The following is a 16,845-nucleotide window of genomic DNA, read 5'->3' as shown; positions in this document are numbered from 1 at the left end:
AGCGCTCAAGCCCAAGCGTTTTAGTTTGGTGGTTCTTCCATTTGGTTCGGGCGACAGATGCTTCCGTTTTTGAAGTATAGGGCGGGGGGTGGGGGGTTGGGGTTGGTTTGGGGTTGCTTCTTCCTCGTTGGGGAGATTTTGTTGGTGGGGGGTGACTCCCCCTTATCTGTTGTGCTAAGGTATCATGTACTGTCTATCCCGCTCTCTCACCCGACGCTCCGCTGTCCCTCCTCTCTGGGAACCTACTCGGACGCGCCTCCACTGGCCCATTCTTCTGTCCTTGACTATGGCTGACCCACCTGTCCCTAGGGCCGCCATGCGCATACTTTCCTGGAACGTCAATGGCCTCCTGGACCGTTTCAAACGCATGGCGGTCCTCAAATATGCACAACGGGCAGAGATCGATGTACTCCTCCTCCAGGAGACTCACTTGTTGGGTAACAACTGCCCCTTCCTTGGCCGTTACGGTTATGACAGGGTATGGCACTCAGGTTTTGCTCGGGGATCCCGGGGGGTGGCCATATTGCTTCGCAAGTCTTTTCCCTTTGTCCTGACTCGGGTGCTTTTGGACCCCCAGGGTATGCTACTGGTAGTGTGTGGCACTCTGGAGGGCCGACCCCTTACCCTGATGTCCCTCTACGCAGCGCCGTCCCTCCTGCCGTCAGCCCTTTCCCACGCAGCGGATATCCTCCCGACACTTCCTGCAGGGGCCCTGATACTCGGCGGGGACTTTAACGCTGTCTACTCGCCCCATATGGACTCGACGGGTCCGGTCTCTTCGACCCGCGTCGCCCGCGCAAAACAACTCTCCTCTTGGGCGGAATCCCAGGGCCTCTGCGATGTCTGGAGGATCTGGCACCCGCAGGCGCGCCAATACACCCACACGTCGGCGGCCCATCACTCCCACGCCCGGATCGACCTCATCTTTGTGCCCTCTACCGACTGCGTGGGGGTGCGGGACGCACGCATTCTTCCGAGGGGCCTTTCGGACCACTCGCCGGTGCTCCTCGCTCTCGGTCCCCCTCCCCTCTCTGCCCGTCCGATATGGCGTCTGAACGCTTGGTTCCTTCACGACAAGGCTTTTCGGAGGGCGGTCGGGGGCGAGATAGTCGACTACTACTCTCATAATGAGGGCTCTGTCGTCTCCCCCGCCGTCCTCTGGGAGGCTGGCAAGGCGACTGTTCGGGGCGCCGCTAAAGGGCACCTGCAACGTCAACGACGGGCTCAATCCCAGAAGCTCGCGGACTGTGAGGCCCAGGCCTTAGAACTGGAGCGTAGTCTGGGAAACTTAGCCGATGCCACACGGTCTCGTCGCTTGGCCTTCCTGCGGGAAGAGATTCGCCTGCACTCCCTGGAAGCGGCGAAGATCCTATGGCGCTCCTCGGTGGCCCGGGTGTACGGTTGGGGAGACAAAAACGGCACTCCACCGCCTGGCGACCTATCCCCGGGCGGGCAGGATCATTCCAGCCATCGCGGACCCTGCGGGTGGAGTCCATACGGTCTCAGTGGCGATAGCCCAGGCATTCGCTGACTACTACTCCCGGCTGTACCGTCTCCGACCGTCCACGCTCTCCCTGAATGAGTTACTGGGAACAAACGGGGCGACACTGGCGCGGCTGCAGCCTGAGATTTCTGAGACCCTGGATTCGCCGATCGAGCTACAGGAGATTGAAGAGGCGATCGGCCGCCTGGCACCCGGGAAGACCCCGGGACCCGACGGGTTCCCCCAGGAATATTACGCTCACTACCGTGAGACACTGGCCCCGAGGCTTCGGGACCTCTTTGCGGCCGTGGTGGAGACGGGCTCGTTCCGGCCCGAAACGGATACAGCAACCATAGTTGCACTCCCCAAGACACAGCCTCCCTCGCGGTCCTGTTCCGACTACCGGCCGATATCCCTTATTAACACAGAACTCAAAATCTATGCCACGGTCCTGGCACAACGGTTACGCCCATCGCTCGCCTCCCTGGTCCATCCGGACCAATGCGGCTTTATGCCGGAGCGGGGGACCAGACACTGTCTACGGCGCCTCCACCTCGCGATGGCGCACCGCGGCCGCCTTTCCCCCTATCTGGCCCTCCTCTTGGTCGACTTTGAAAAAGCCTTTGATTCCGTGGGATGGGCGTACTTGGGTGAGGTCCTGGAGCGTATGGGCTTCGGTCCCCGGTTCCGAGCCATGGTAATGGTCCTCTATGCGCACCCGCGGGCCCGTGTGTTGGTCAATGGGGCACTTTCTCGCCCGTTTCCCATAGGCCGGGGGACGCGCCAGGGTTGTCCGCTCTCGCCCCTCCTTTTCGCTCTGGCGATGGAACCCCTGGCGGTGCTGATTCGCGCGGATCCTGTTCTTCGAGGATGGGAATGGCCAGATGTGGCCCCCGACAAGATCGCCCTATACGCGGACGACGTCCTCCTCTATCTCTCGGACCCAGCGACCTCGGGACCCCGGGTCCGTCGGATCCTCCATCGATTTGGCCAAGCGTCGGGTCTTCACCTGAACCCCAAAAAATCCGTCCTAGTCCCGCTACACCCGTCGCGGGAATGTTTCGACTGGCAGTCGGACATCCCCCTCCGGAGACTCTCCTTTAAATACCTGGGGATTTGGGTCACCCTCCTTCCGGAACTATGCTGGGCCCTTAATGTGGCTCCGGTAGTCAACAAGACCAGGTCAGACATGCTCCGGTGGCAGTCCCTCCCATTGAATCCGCTAGGGAGAGTCGCTCTATACAAGATGATGATCCTCCCCAAATTTCTTTACATACTACAAAATACTCCATGCCCTTTTCCGCGCCCGTGGTTCCGGGACCTGGATAAAATGGTGACCAAATTCCTTTGGGGCGGCGGTAGGCCTCGGCTGGCCTTGGATCGATGCAGGGTCCCCTCCTATGATGGCGGTCTGAGCATGACCAATCTATATCTTTATTACCTGGCCACCCAGTTACTGGTGATCCATGACTGGTTCTCGGGAGGCTGGGGCGACCCGGCTTATCGTCTCGAGGTGCAAGGCCTTGGGTTCTCCTCCATCCAAAACATGCTCTATGGCACAACGGTCCCCCTATCACTCCCCGACGTCGTGCGGGCTCCTTTCCTCGCGTGGCGCGCGGCACTGCGGCACACTAGATGGTCGGGGACGTCCACACAACTCACTCCGCTTTGGCACGGGACCTGGCTGCGGGAGGTGGTGGGATTGGCGGGCTTTCGGCAGTGGGATCTTCTTGGTATCTCCTGTCTGGGCGATTTATGGCGTGGGAGCCGCATGTGTTCCTTCCAAGAGCTTCAGACCCGCTTCTCGCTGCGGCCCTCCCAATTCTACCGCTACCTTCAACTGCGCCACGCGGTCCGGGCTCACGTCCCTCTAGACTCCAGACTGCCTCCCCATAGCCCACCTGAAGCTCAGGTGATGCTGGGGTATCTGGGAAAGGGGGGTATATCCCGCATTTACAAATCCCTGATTAACAATTCCCCGGTGGACTGGAGCGGGCTCAAACAGCGATGGGAGGCCTGGGTGGGACCCCTGGACGAGGCGGACTGGAGGGACGCCCTTATGGGCCCTCGGTCGCTTACCACCTCCGCTAGGCTGCGGCTCATCCAAATCTACTACCTCCACACCGCCTATCTGACTCCAGACCGCCTGTACCGGGCGGGCCTCCGTGTGGACGCCTCCTGCACCCGTTGTGGGGTGGCTCCGGCAGATTTTTTCCACATGGTGTGGTCTTGTTCCCGTCTACACGATTACTGGGCAGCGATTGAAACTGAGCTAGCGGAGGTCTTGGGTTGGGAGGTTCCCCATGAGCCTAGAATGGCCCTGCTGGGCATCATGGACGGGATCGACGGGTCCCGTAACGAAAAGTACTTCCTCACCACTGCCCTTATGGTGGCTAAAAGAGACATAGCGGCAGTATGGTCACAACCGGACCCACCCAGAGTGGCTACCTGGAGTAGAGGGGTGGACTGGTGTGCGGCCCAGGAGCGGTCGTTGTATGCTGCGCGAGGCTGCCCCAAAAAATTCCGCAGGATATGGGGGAAGTGGCTGGGGGGCATGGTTTGAAGGGTGGGGACGCAGGGGGTGGGGACGGAGGATGGGGGAGGGTGGGAGGGTCTTTGCAATGGTTTATTGATGCTTATCCAAATGCAGTTACTGATGCCTTGTTCAATGCACTGCTGTATCTCATTCTTGATACTGTTTTTTATGCCGCAAAACACAATAAAAATTTGTTTATCAAAAAAAAGGAAATTCAAATGACGTTACATAAAAAACTGTAAACACCAAGTACCCCATCATTTAATTAAAACGTTTACAAACTATTTTGAGATAGTGAGAACGTACTGAAGAACAATTGAAGTTTGGAACCATCTTCCCAGACCTCTTCATTTTTAAACAAGTGTTTAACTACAGCAGAACCTAAATCCATGATTTTTATGCAAGTTGAACAAAGTTATAGGTGTTGATGTTAATGTTATGTTAATGTTAATAGTGCTTATAAAGCGCGAACCATCATCCTGAGTAGGATATCACGGCGCTATAGTGTCAGTAGTGAGTGGTAGGCAGATAACAGGCTCATTATTTTAATCAGGCTTGGGGAAGAGAAATGTTTTCAATTGCTTCCTGAAGGACAGGTGGCTGTCCGTTAATCTAAGATTCACAGGCAGCTCGTTCCAACTGGTCGCCGCCAGGTGGGAGAAGGCCCGTCCGCCCATCCTTGCTGTTTTCACACGGGTAGTTCTTGCTCTTGCTTGGGAGCGTAAATTCCTGGATGGGGCGTATAATTTGATTTAGTTTTTTAAAATACGTGGGCCTGTATTGTGCAGTGCTCTATGCGTTATGCACAGTAGCTTAAAGGTAGCTCTTTGTCTCATTGGCAGCCAGTGCAGCTCTCTCATGCAGCTCTTGGCTGGGTCGTATTTTCTTTTATTAAAGATTGCCTTTGCCGCAGCGTTCTGTACGACCTGTAATTTGGAAAAGAGATAGTCAGCCATTCCCACGAACAGGGAGTTTCCATAGTCCAGCCTGCTCATTAGTAGAGACTGGACCAGGATCTTTCTGCACTCAGTAGGAATCCATGGAAAGACTCTTCTGAGCATTTTCAGTAATGCAAAGCCTTTACCACAGATTATTGATACATGGGTTTTCATACTCAGAGTGTTATCTAGTGTCACACCTAGATTCTTAGCCGTCGTTGTCGGGCTGGGGGGGGTGCCCAAGGTTGTGGGCCACCAGCTGCTGTCCCATAGCTGTGTATGTCTGCCGAGCAACAATATTTCGGACTTATCTGCATTTAGCTTAAGACAGTGGCTATGCATCCAGTTAGCTAATTCCGTGAGGCAATTTAATAACCTGTCCTTTGGGTCATCCTCCTCATTCAATGTGATCATCAGTTGGGTGTAGTCTGCATAGGAACAGATATCGACACCCCACTTTCTTCCTATTTCAGCCAACGAGGAGACAAACACATTGAACAAGGTCGGACTCAGTGAGGCCCCTTGTGGGACCCCATACTTGATGTTCCGGGGAGGGGATGAAAAGTCACCCATCCGTACTGATTGTGTCCTATCTTGCATAAAAGACTGTAGCCACCCTAAAGCATTTTCCCGGATGCCTTTTGCTGCAAGAATTTCCAGTAACCGATTGTGTGGTACGGTATCAAATGCCGCCGAGAGGTCCAATAATATCAGGGCGACCGTTTTCCCCCGATCTACCTGGGTTCTGATGTTATCCATCACTGCCAGGAGTGTTGTCTCGGTGCTGTTATTGGTCCGGAACCCTGTTTGAGAGATATCTAGTAGATCATTGGCTTCCAGGAAATTGGACAACTGCCTGTTGACTAGTTTTTCTAATACTTTAGATAAATAGGGTAATTGTGATATAGGCCGATAGTTTGCCGGGTTATTAACATCAGACCCTGCTTTTTTTAATAAAGGGGCGACTGTGGCGTTTTTCCAGATTTTTGGAAATTCAGCGGAGTTTAGAGAGAGGTTAAATGCTTTTGTTACGGCCGGGCAGATTATTGGAGTTAGTTGCGAGAAGATATGATGTGGACATGGGTCCAATGGAGAGCCTGATTTTACTTCTAACATAACTTTGCCCACCTCCTCCTCTGAGAAGGTGCCGAACCTGGGACAACTAGCCTGAATTGTGAATGGCACATGGGGTTCTGTATGTTCCAGTTCGATATTGGAGAAAGAGGCATAAATTGTGTCTATTTTCTCGCAAAAGTATTCATTTATTTTGTTGCAGCCTTCTTGCGAAGGAGTGAAATCTAATGAGAGACTCGCAGGGCTACATAGTTCTTTGACTATTTTAAATAGTTCTTTCGATTAATTTTTATTTTCTGTTATTCTACATGAGAAATATTCTTTCTTCGCTTTCCTAATAGCTTTGTTATAAAATGTAAGTTCTCTTTTGTATGTGGCTCTAGTTTCTTGGGTTTTATTGAGTCTCCATTTATGTTCACATAATGTGCATTTCCTTTTCAATTACTTTAGTTCTGATCCGTACCATTTCTCTGATATTGTGGATCTACGTTTGTGTTTGGAGTGTAGTGCTGAACAATGTTCCAGTGCGCTCCTAATGTTGTTCTGGAGTAGTTCTATTTCGTCGTTAGTATTAGTAATTCCTGTGTTTACATGTGTGAAATGTTGCTGGAATTTTTCTACAGAAAAGTTTTTCCAGCTCCTTGTTTTTACTGCTGCCGAGGCCGGTAGTTTGGAGTGTTTAGTAAATAGGTTAATGGAAAACACAATCATAAAATGATCTGTCCATATCATTGGTTTGATCTCGTTGATGTCAATGGCTCCTATGTTAGAGAACATTAGATCTAATATGTGTTCTGCCATGTGTGTAGGCTGATCAATTCTCTGAGTCAGCTGTAGGATTTCCATATACTCCAGTAGCTGTTTAGTTAGGGGGTTGTTGCTATTGTCGTTGTGTATATTGAAATCCCCTATCAGCAGGATATTTTTGTTTTTAAGACAGACTGGCATAATTTGTGCAAGAAGCTGGGCACTAAAGTCTAACGTACTGCCCGGGGGGTTATAAATTATCACTCCACCAAATAGAATGTTGGTGTTTATAGACACTGAAAATGCCATTGCTTCATGGCTACTGGCCTGTGTGATCACCTCTTGTCTACAGGTGAGGGAGTCCTTAAATAGCAAAGCTACCCCTCCACCTCTTTTCTTCACTCTATTTAAATGAAGTGTTTTGTAATCAGCTGGAAGGGCTATTGCGACATCGGGGGTGCTATGGTTGTCAAGCCAGGTCTCTGTTATAAAGGCCAAGTCGGGTTTAAGATCGGTCAGTATGTCCCATATCTCCGTCGCGTGTTTGGGTAGGGATCTAGCGTTAAGGTAGATGCATTTGAGGGCAAAATTTGGGGTGTTTGTCGGAATGGGATCATGCCAGGTGTCACTCTCCCATCTGCAGTTATGGCAGCAAAAAGGGCCCATGGTGTTTAATGGTCCCATTCGTGCACATAGTGCAGACTTGCTTACCCTTATACTGTTGAGACTCCTAAGCTCACTACTGGAGTAAGAAATAAGGCAGCTCGTGTCTCCTGGGATATCGCTACTCGTTTGGGTAGGGGATGTGGCCCCTGGTCCCGGCCCAAAACGGACGGGCGCAGACGGGCTTGCCTTAGGTGCGCCTTCGGCGCGCTAGCGGCGCGGTCGCGCCAGTGCCCCTGATATAGCCGTAAAAACAACTAGACCGCCTTAACCGCCCTTACCTATCCAAGATGGCCGCCGTTTCCAGGAGCCCGATCCACAGGTGGAGCCTGCTCGGGTCCGGTGAGCGTCAGGAAGGCAGGGGAAGCCAGGTGAGTGAAGCGGCAAGCGCTACTAGTGTTGGGATAAAAGTGGATGTTTTTAAAACCCAAAGTGCAAAATATGCGATCAGCAAAAAAGTGCAAATGCGGGATTAAAAACAAAGTTAAAACTGTGTAAATAAATCGCCTCAAGCCACGATAGCGGTTCTGTATGCCTGTTAAAGAAACTCTAAGTCTCCTAATCCCGGCTCAAGCCTCAGGAGTCATGTATCATGTATCGCGTGTGCGCACACACACTCTGCCACCTTTTTGAGTAACCTGAATTTCTCTGACGTTTTTCTCAGCCTTGGACATTGTTAAAAATAACAGCAAAATTAGAGAACTGCTAAAAGAGCATTATAGACAGAGCATCGCATAAGTTAAGATCAAAAAACATCAAGCAATACGGTGCAATTAATTGCTGGGCATGGACCTTCCTTGAGGATAGAAGTCCGCTCCAGTCTACAGTGGTGACACACCAGCACAGAGAATAAATACGTCGTTAGATTTCTGCCCTTCTTCTAAACTGGCAAACCTAGCTAACCATGTGAGTAGTTTGTGCTTTTTAAGAATCTATAAAAAAGTAACAATCCTTTGTTTGACCTTAGAATTGCCGTTAGTGAACGTCTTCAGTTATATCAACTTCAGATGATTGCATTGGGCTAATTCTTTGTATATAATTCATTGCCTTTTATATAAAATTATTTATGAGACTTTTGTATATCAGTGCGCAGCTACTAATACATCATGAAAACATTTTGTCAGCAATCTTTTAAACATGCGCCTATAAATATGAAGAAATTGGCTATTAAAATTATGGAGTTGCCTAGGGTATTACACGTGCTGCAGCACATGCCTAAGCATGCACCAGACTCGTGTTTCCATAGGCGGGGCGAGCTATTGAGCTCACGATACTGGGAAAAGGCAATGCAAAAATAAACCTAGATATGCATAACCTCCTGTGGGAAGGAGGGGCATGCAGGCTCCGAACTGTAGAAAGTACTATCAAGTCACACAAGTACAGTATGTGGCTCCATAGAGAGTGATCTGGTGTGTCACATTGTGCAGCAGATTGTGCAACCAACTCGATTGTTGGCACTTTCGCCCCAGAAAGGGTATATGGGGTTACCGGCTCATCTCAGAACGGTTCTCAAGGTGTGGAGTACCGTCACTAAAGTTGGCGGGAGTGATTACATACATATGTCGCAGTTGATACCATGGCGTACAGCACCAGGATTCATGCAGACTGATGAGGGGGCGGGGGGTGTACTCCCCAGAGCATAGGTGATCTGTGTGAGGATGGCAGATTGCTGGGCTTCGCGCCCTTATGCAGCAAATGGTTGAAAATAAAAATAAAAATTCTTCTACCGAATTTGCAGCAGCCACACGGAAAGTGTGGCCATCCTTTCCCCTGAAACCTGATGTGCATGCTGTTAAACAGCAATGCAGGATGCGGGTAACGCTATGTTTTGCTCCTTACTCGCATACAAAGCTAACAATTGGTTCTGTCGGGTGTGGATTATTTCTTAAAACATTAAACCAGTCATTGGTTAATTCACATGGAAGACAAATTATCATAAACAACACACATAGAGACCAAAAAAGGGGGTATTCAAAAAGTTTTATAAATTACGTCATTTATAAATACCCACATTAATTTGCATGGCTGTCAAGACAAAAAGTAAGCTGTAATTTGTGACAAAGTGACATGTGGTGCTCAGTGCTGTGGTGAGGGTGCGTAATATATACAAGGTGACTTTCGTGGTATTGTCGTTTCTTTTAAAAAGGCCAGAAAAACACAGCTATTTGAATAGTTCTGCAGACTGAATAAGTAGGTCTTTATACAGAGTCTTTCAGCTGGTCCAGGGGATATGTCGACGTTTCAACCCAAGGGGGCATTACTGTCTCAGTCAATGCGGGTCTTCGCAGCAATTATAAACTGGGTATTCTCAAGTCACACTGGGTAAGAGATGTAAGAGAGAACTGGGGAAGCGAATATGGGGTGACGTTTTCAGCAGATGTGGTAAAAAAGACATTTGTAACATTAAATTCGAACTTGTAATTCATAAGTGTAATAACAGGGTATATGTTACACCTCAGCTGTTCCGTAAAAAAATTCTAATGCTACTGAGATCTGTCTGAAATGTAACAAGCACGGAATCGAAACCTGTGGTGCGCGCGCAGGGAATCAAACAGTGGTGCGCGCGCACCACAGAGGAGCGGGAGGGGCGAGGGAGCCTGTCGTCTGTGCCGCACGTTGATGCGCGTCCTGGACACAGATGGGAATGGGCGGAGCAAAGGCGGGACATGCGCCCGCCTTTGCCCAATTGCGTGCCGTTAAAAAAGAAAAACCACGCTACAGCCAATGCCAGCCTGCGAAAGCAAAACCACACGAACGAGCGTGTGGTTAGCTTTCTGAAGCCCATTCAAGAGGTCTCAAACTGCGCTGCGCGAGCAGTGCTACGCACTGCAACGCTAGGTGCGAGACCTAAAAAGGCTTCAAGTAAGCCTAGAGAGAGGTCTAGATCTCCCCTTAATCGTCAGAAATTATAGCTGGTAGTCTCTTAAATCTTTGATGCATTGTCTAAAGTTTCTTCTTCGGACTTGGTGGCTAGACCATGTTATGCAGTTTTGAAAAACTCACCGCAAAGTGGCACATGTGCCAGTAACATAAGAAGGAGAATTCTTCTTCTGCATTTCAGGGCCCTAAGAAAGAATTACTGTCAACATCGTGGCCCAGTGGAAGGTTAAAATAAAAGGAAGAAGAAAGACAGTAATAAATGTAATACATTTTGGAGTTATTATATGGCCGGTACCACTGATTTTCACTGACAAGCCATCTTACCACTTCTTTGGTCCAGACAATCTCAAGCATTGGAACCCAATTAAGGAAAAAGCAAAGATGGTTCCCACAGTGTGTAGCATTAAGTCTCAAGTTGATATCATTACTGGTATCCCAGACCATGCGGACGACGCCCAAAACTTATTTTATATAAACAAGATGCTTTTACAAGTCCTGCAACTAGACGGCAAGGTAAGGTATGTGCTGTGAAACTAGTATAGGTTCATGCTGTAAAGACAATGTTTAAACCTGCAAAGTATGGTCTTACTTTTCACTGATAAAGCCCATTTTAGGTCTTGCCTAGCGTTGCTGCGCACATGCAGATGAGAACTTTTAGAAAAGGGCTTTAAGCCCTGCCCCTAATTTCCATTGGCTGGCGTCACTTCGTATGCTAAACAGTGGCCAGCCATTGGAAATAAGCTATCTGTGTTGCCTCCCTTTGGCTTTTCTTTAGCGATTTCTTATCTTTATGGGGCCATGTGTTTCTAACACATGGCCCCCTAAAGACAAGAGATCGGCTGCAGCGCGGTCCTCTTTCACTTTCGGGACCGCGCTTGTTTAATAAGTGAGAAATGCTTTTGCCAAAAGGGTCAGGGTCGCATTGTGTCCTACTTCACATGATGCAGACTGTTAATGCAAAAGGGACATGCGGTTATTAATAACATTATTTGGGTTGAAAACCGATTGAGCGAAATTGCTTTATACACAAAGAAAATGTAGAAAACAATCTTCAGCGCCTGATGTTTAAATCCCTTCGCTCACCTTGTGATGGGGGGGGGGGGGGAGGGGGTAGAGGCGAAGAGTTTATTTGGATTCCAAATGTGTCCGAGGTAAGAAGTCACGTGTTGCCCTGTAGCACAGAGTAACCTACACAAAAAAAGGGGTAGGTAATAGGGTCTGAGGGAAAGTTAAATGGCCAACGTGGACAAGTCCCCCTAACCGTGGACGCTGGTGACCCGTGGACCTCTTTGTTAGCACAGAGTAACCTCTCAGCCCCCATCTCCATAATTCAAATTGCGAGCTCCAGGGGTCATCGGCGTCCGTCCTCTCCCCGCACAGTGCGGCTCCCGCTGCTTCTTGTGCCTTTTTGCCCTTTCCACCCTCTGTCAGCTCTTGTAAATAACATAATTACACACAGCGGCTTATTAAATTATTTACCCCGCCTCGTGCATCTTCCCCAAAGATAAGCAGGCGCCACTGAGACAGCCTCATCACAGCTAACTCCCCACCGCGGTGCATAGTTCTTTATTGAGACATATTCAAATGTTTGTGCGCCATTTAAGAAAAAAAGTCTCTCCCAGACTTTCTGAGCTAAACATGCAATTTATGCTTCCTCTGGGCTCAGCGTAGGGCGCAGTGTGAGTGTCAGTCTCCCCCTCCTTGTATTTATAAACAAAGTTTTACTTACCTTGATCAAAAAATGAGATTAGGTTTCAACGCCTTCTGTGGTGAAACAATGTGCGTCTCTTTCAGAGCAGCCTAAATGTTTTCGGAAATCGATTTTGCCTAATTAAGGGGCTTATATAGATGGCTATAAGTTTCAGGACCGCCAAATGAAGTAGCAGTGCGAGAGAGGGGGGGGGGATACATTTATTAAGTAAACTTTTATTGTGCGTTTAGCTCGGTGCCTCGCTGCAGAAACAGCGCTGGAAATAAAGGCGTTTAATCTCCCCTCACTGACGGAAGAAAGAATAGCCTGTAACTGATCAAAGAGTCGATGGCGCTGAACCGACAGTTTATTGACTTCTGTTTGTGCTACAAAATAAAAAAGAAATCACTCCTAAATACGCCGATTCAGCGGAGGCGCTGAAACTGATTTGAGCCACAGACGAGTTCTGCGACCACAGTACCGAGCACAGTGCTCGCAGAACGTGACCCGCATGGCAGACTTCATTACCATTAGTCTTTTATTTTTTATTTTTAGAGGGGGCACATGAACACAGCATGTACAGGAGCAGGGACTATGGCTAGCGCCTCCCAGAATCTCATAGGTCGAAGGACTTGGATATTTCCTAAATTTATTTCTTAAATCATACTGTCAGCAACACGGCTCCAGAAGGGATCCCAGCAGCATTACCCTGCAGTGCCAGAGGGTGGCTGCGCAGCCAGGGTGACCCCTGACTCCGGCCCCTGTGAGGGCTTGTGTTCGCACTTTCCAATATTGGCAACTGGGGTTATTGTACTTGCCAATGCATGCTACTGTAAAACCGTCAATAGTGCCCCCAACCCTCAGTGGGTCTTTTATTACTGATCACTGGCAAGGACAGGTCCTCACTGGGACCAGTATTGACGAACTCGGAGTCATCACGTCAATGCTGTGTTTGTGTTTCTGCACAAAAGGGCGCCTCAAAACTTTGAAGCCCACCAGGCTCCTGTCTATGCCCTTCTTCCGGGTCTGGGCGCCCAGAGACAGGAGGGTTCTACCCCTCCAGACGTTCCCGTGGGGTCTGCCGGCCGCGGGTGACGTAACCTCTGCGCACAGTTGTTGCCTTCCAGGGTACGATGGCCGGAGCCTATTTTTTTTTTTTACATGAAGATATTTACTGTGAAATATCTACTTATTGTGCTAAGAAGAACCCCTGGGAACCGCAGAGAGCTTAAAGCCTGGAAGGAGTTCAAGTGCCTTTGAAAAGGTAGTCCGGAAATCCGACATAAATATGTCTCGCCTTGACAAGCCCCTCTTGTGTAAGTGTCAAAAGAGTTCTGCTTTGCTTCCATTGGCCGCTTGATTTACCGCTGTATGGGCAGAGTATGTTTAATATGGTCCCAATTAGGTGGTACAGTAATAGGTTTATAATGGTACATGTGTGACAAGTATCAGGTTCAGCCGCATGCAGTGAAGGGGCAGGCTCATACACAGGCTTTCGGTGGGATCTGTCTCAGTTAACTGGGGGTGAACAAGGAAGACTGAAAGCCATCGTGGGGGCGATGGACTAATAACAGCGACCACAGACCGAAGGGGGAGGCAGGTGTCATTAAGGCTTCCACATACCCACTACCAACATTTAACACTGGAGCGATATAAACCAGTTGTTGCATCTCTTGGCAACTTAACACCTTTGGCAGTACTCCTGCAATTAACAAGCATTTGCCCTGCAATAGGTCAAGCATTTATGCAAGTTTAAACTATTGTCATTGTAAATGACAATGCATTTTATTTATGTCTCAAAAACAAAAAATAAATAAAAGGCATTGTCATTTACAATGCCAATAGCTCAAACTCACGTAAATGCGAGACCTGTTGCATTGCAAATGCTTGTTTTAAATGGCCACTCTTTAAAAAGTTTGAACTGAATTTTTGTATCTAGTATTTTGGAATGCGTGGAAGAATGAATATTAGGAAATAGTATTTTGCTTATCTCTTGACAGGTACCAAGAGGATTTGTTGATTCTATCTGGCAATGGAAACATGCTTTCTTCCATAAAATGTAAGTCCCAGTTCTTAAAAGTTTCATATAAAGTATGTGCTGACCCAGTGGTCTTGTTATCATATGAATGCAAAATGACACCAAATTAACTAAGTAACTGAATGTGTCAACATGTTAGAAGAGAATATACATTTAAGCATTGCCTAATGAACCTGTTAATTTTCACGTGTGAAAACAACCCGACTTAGGACTTTCATTCGGCCCCTTTGACAGTCAGCATGTGAGAAATTCAAAAGCTCCCGAAATGCAATTTCTCTCACCTGACAGGGGAATTTACCTGTCTGATACTTGTTCCTGGGTGAGTTTCTTGTCACTTTGAAGCAGGATGGAAACATAATGTCTGATCATCCCCACAAAAAATGTTATGAAAACAATGGGCAGCACCACCCATAAACGGATATTGGAGTCCAGCAGCAGCTCCGGCTCCGTCATTTTTACAACAAAATCTAATAGAGGAAAAAAAAATACACCTGTGTAAATGTAAGAGTTTACAAACAAATTCATGCACAAATAAGTTACTAACAAACATTGCTAACCTGGATTGAAACAGAGAAAATGTTTTACAATCATTTATTTTGAGTAACGGAAGAATGCACTGTAAACGCATTTAGGTCCCTACAAAACTATTTCCTTACTTCTATAAGATTATAGTTGAAAATGCAGGCTGAGGTTTTAAAGCGGTTCAAATGGTCAGGCAGGCATTTGAGTGAACAACTAAATGTTAGTTTTGGATCAACAACACACGCATAATGTAGCCTACACAGGTATAGGTAGGTAGGTAGGTCGATATATATCTGCAAACCGGTGCTCCTTCTGTCTCCCCACCCCAGAGGATCTCCATAGCCGGCAGAGCGCGCCGGACAAAGTGTAAAGTCCAAGTTCCAATAAGGCGATCACTCGGAGCATGTACCAACACCAGTAGATGGTTTAATTCAGTAATGCGTTTCTCTTGCACAGCAAGCTTGTTCACAAGCTGTGCAAGCGAAAGGCGTTACTGAATTAAACCATCTACTGGTGTTGGTACATACTCCGAGTGATCAACTTATTGGAACTTGGACTAATATATATATATATATATATATATATATATTCACTGAAAAAACCATAGGTTTCACACATGTTATAGTTAGTGGAAATTTTACTGATAAAAAACCAATGAAATTGCCCCGTTATAGTTAGCGCAGGCAACTATAACTCACGCGACCGCAATCCTCTGCTGATGCTAATACTGTATTTAGACACTTATTTGCCCATGTCTTCTTCCATACATTTTTAGCTATACATATATTACAAATATTTTTTTTTCATAAAGACACATATGTCATCAGCAGAGGATTGCGGTCGCGTGAGTTATAGTTGCCTGCGCTAACTATAACGGGGCAATTTCATTGGTTTTTTATCAGTAAAATTTCCACTAACTATAACATGTGTGAAACCTATGGTTTTTTCAGTGAATTTGCAAGGTTTTTTAAATGCTAATTCCTAACTATAACGTGTGTGAAACCTATGGTTTTTTCAGTGAATTAGTACGGTTTTTTAAATGCTAAGTTTTTTTCCCTTATAATAAGCCCTGTACATTTGGTGGCCTTCGGCCACCAAAAGCACAGGGGGTGGGGTAAGTGTGGATAGTGTTTTTTTTATTTTTATTTTTTTACCGTACGCTTACCGTAAGCGTACGGTAAGCGTACCCCGCGAAATTGCCGAAAAAAAAATAAAACCGTTTTTGCACTTGGGGGATGTTTGGGGACTCCCTCAACATGACTATGTGGGAGGGAGTTGTCAAAACAGCCCCTTTACATGTTTTTGGGCTTCCGATTTTAAAAATCTCTCTCAGTGCGAGAGACAAAATGGCGGCCGCCGCTTCCTGGTTTCGGCCGATTCGAATGTTTACTAAGATCTAAGAGCCAATCAGAATCGCGCTCGCGCACGCCACCGTACGCTTACCGTAAGCGTACGGTAAGCGTACCGTAAGCTGGCTCAGATATATATATTGATTTAAAGGCTATTTTCTCAGAATCTACTGAACAGATTTACACCAAACCTACAAAAGGCACTTCCTTGACCTAGGGACTACCTCTCTGCCAAATTTTGAGTAATTCTGTTCAGCCATTCGGGCTGTAGCTCGTTCTAAAGGTCCTATGGAAAAATGCATGGGAAAAACGCGTTTTGGGACCCCCCTTTTATCTCAGCCCCCGCTTGACGAATCCCCCCGAGACTTTCAGGGTAGGAGCGGAGCGTAGCGCCCCACCTATTTTGAGAAATTCGCGAAGATTCGTCGACCGGCGCCAAAGTTATTCAAAATAGAATGTTGAGGTTTTCCTATGGAAACGTGGTCCTAACTATAACTACCTACTGGCTATCGCCAGTAGGTAATATATATATATATATATATATATATATATATATATGATTAATTATCAAAGTACTGCAAAACTCATAAAAAAGAAATAAAGGAAGAAAAAAGAGAGAGTAGAAATTATAAAGTGGCGCACTAGCACTTTAATTGTAAAAAATTTAAAGGAGACCTAAAGGGAAGACTAGAGACATATGAAAAACGGATATAGGACAGGAAAGCAACCAAGTTTGTACGAGATCTCTTAGATTATGAAAAGGGGCGTATATATATATATATATATATACACATTTGCCAAAAGATTCGACTCAATAAGAAGGCAAAAGGTTCAAAGTGGCATGACTGCACGACAAGAAACATCGCAAAGTGAAGCCAGCTCGGATACAGGTTCCGAAGTGGAGCAAGAGGAGCAGGCAAGGAGA

At 47.4% G+C, this 16,845-nt stretch overlaps 1 protein-coding gene across 1 annotated transcript in view; it reads right to left on the bottom strand.

Moving 5' to 3' along the window:
- EMC3 (ER membrane protein complex subunit 3) overlaps positions 1-16,845 on the bottom strand; it is a 263,643-nt gene that overhangs the window by 191,160 nt on the left and 55,638 nt on the right. The window contains exon 2 of the mRNA XM_085625115.1: positions 14,348-14,516. Coding sequence (XP_085481241.1) covers positions 14,348-14,502 — 155 coding nt within the window. The 5' untranslated portion in view covers positions 14,503-14,516. The remainder of the gene's footprint in view (positions 1-14,347; positions 14,517-16,845) is intronic.

The sequence above is a fragment of the Triturus cristatus genome, chromosome 9 (assembly GCF_964204655.1).
Source record: "Triturus cristatus chromosome 9, aTriCri1.1, whole genome shotgun sequence".
NCBI classification, from domain to species: Eukaryota; Metazoa; Chordata; class Amphibia; order Caudata; family Salamandridae; genus Triturus; species Triturus cristatus.
Note: the sequence above shows the minus strand (reverse complement) of the source record. Positions and strands in the feature narration are given on the sequence as shown.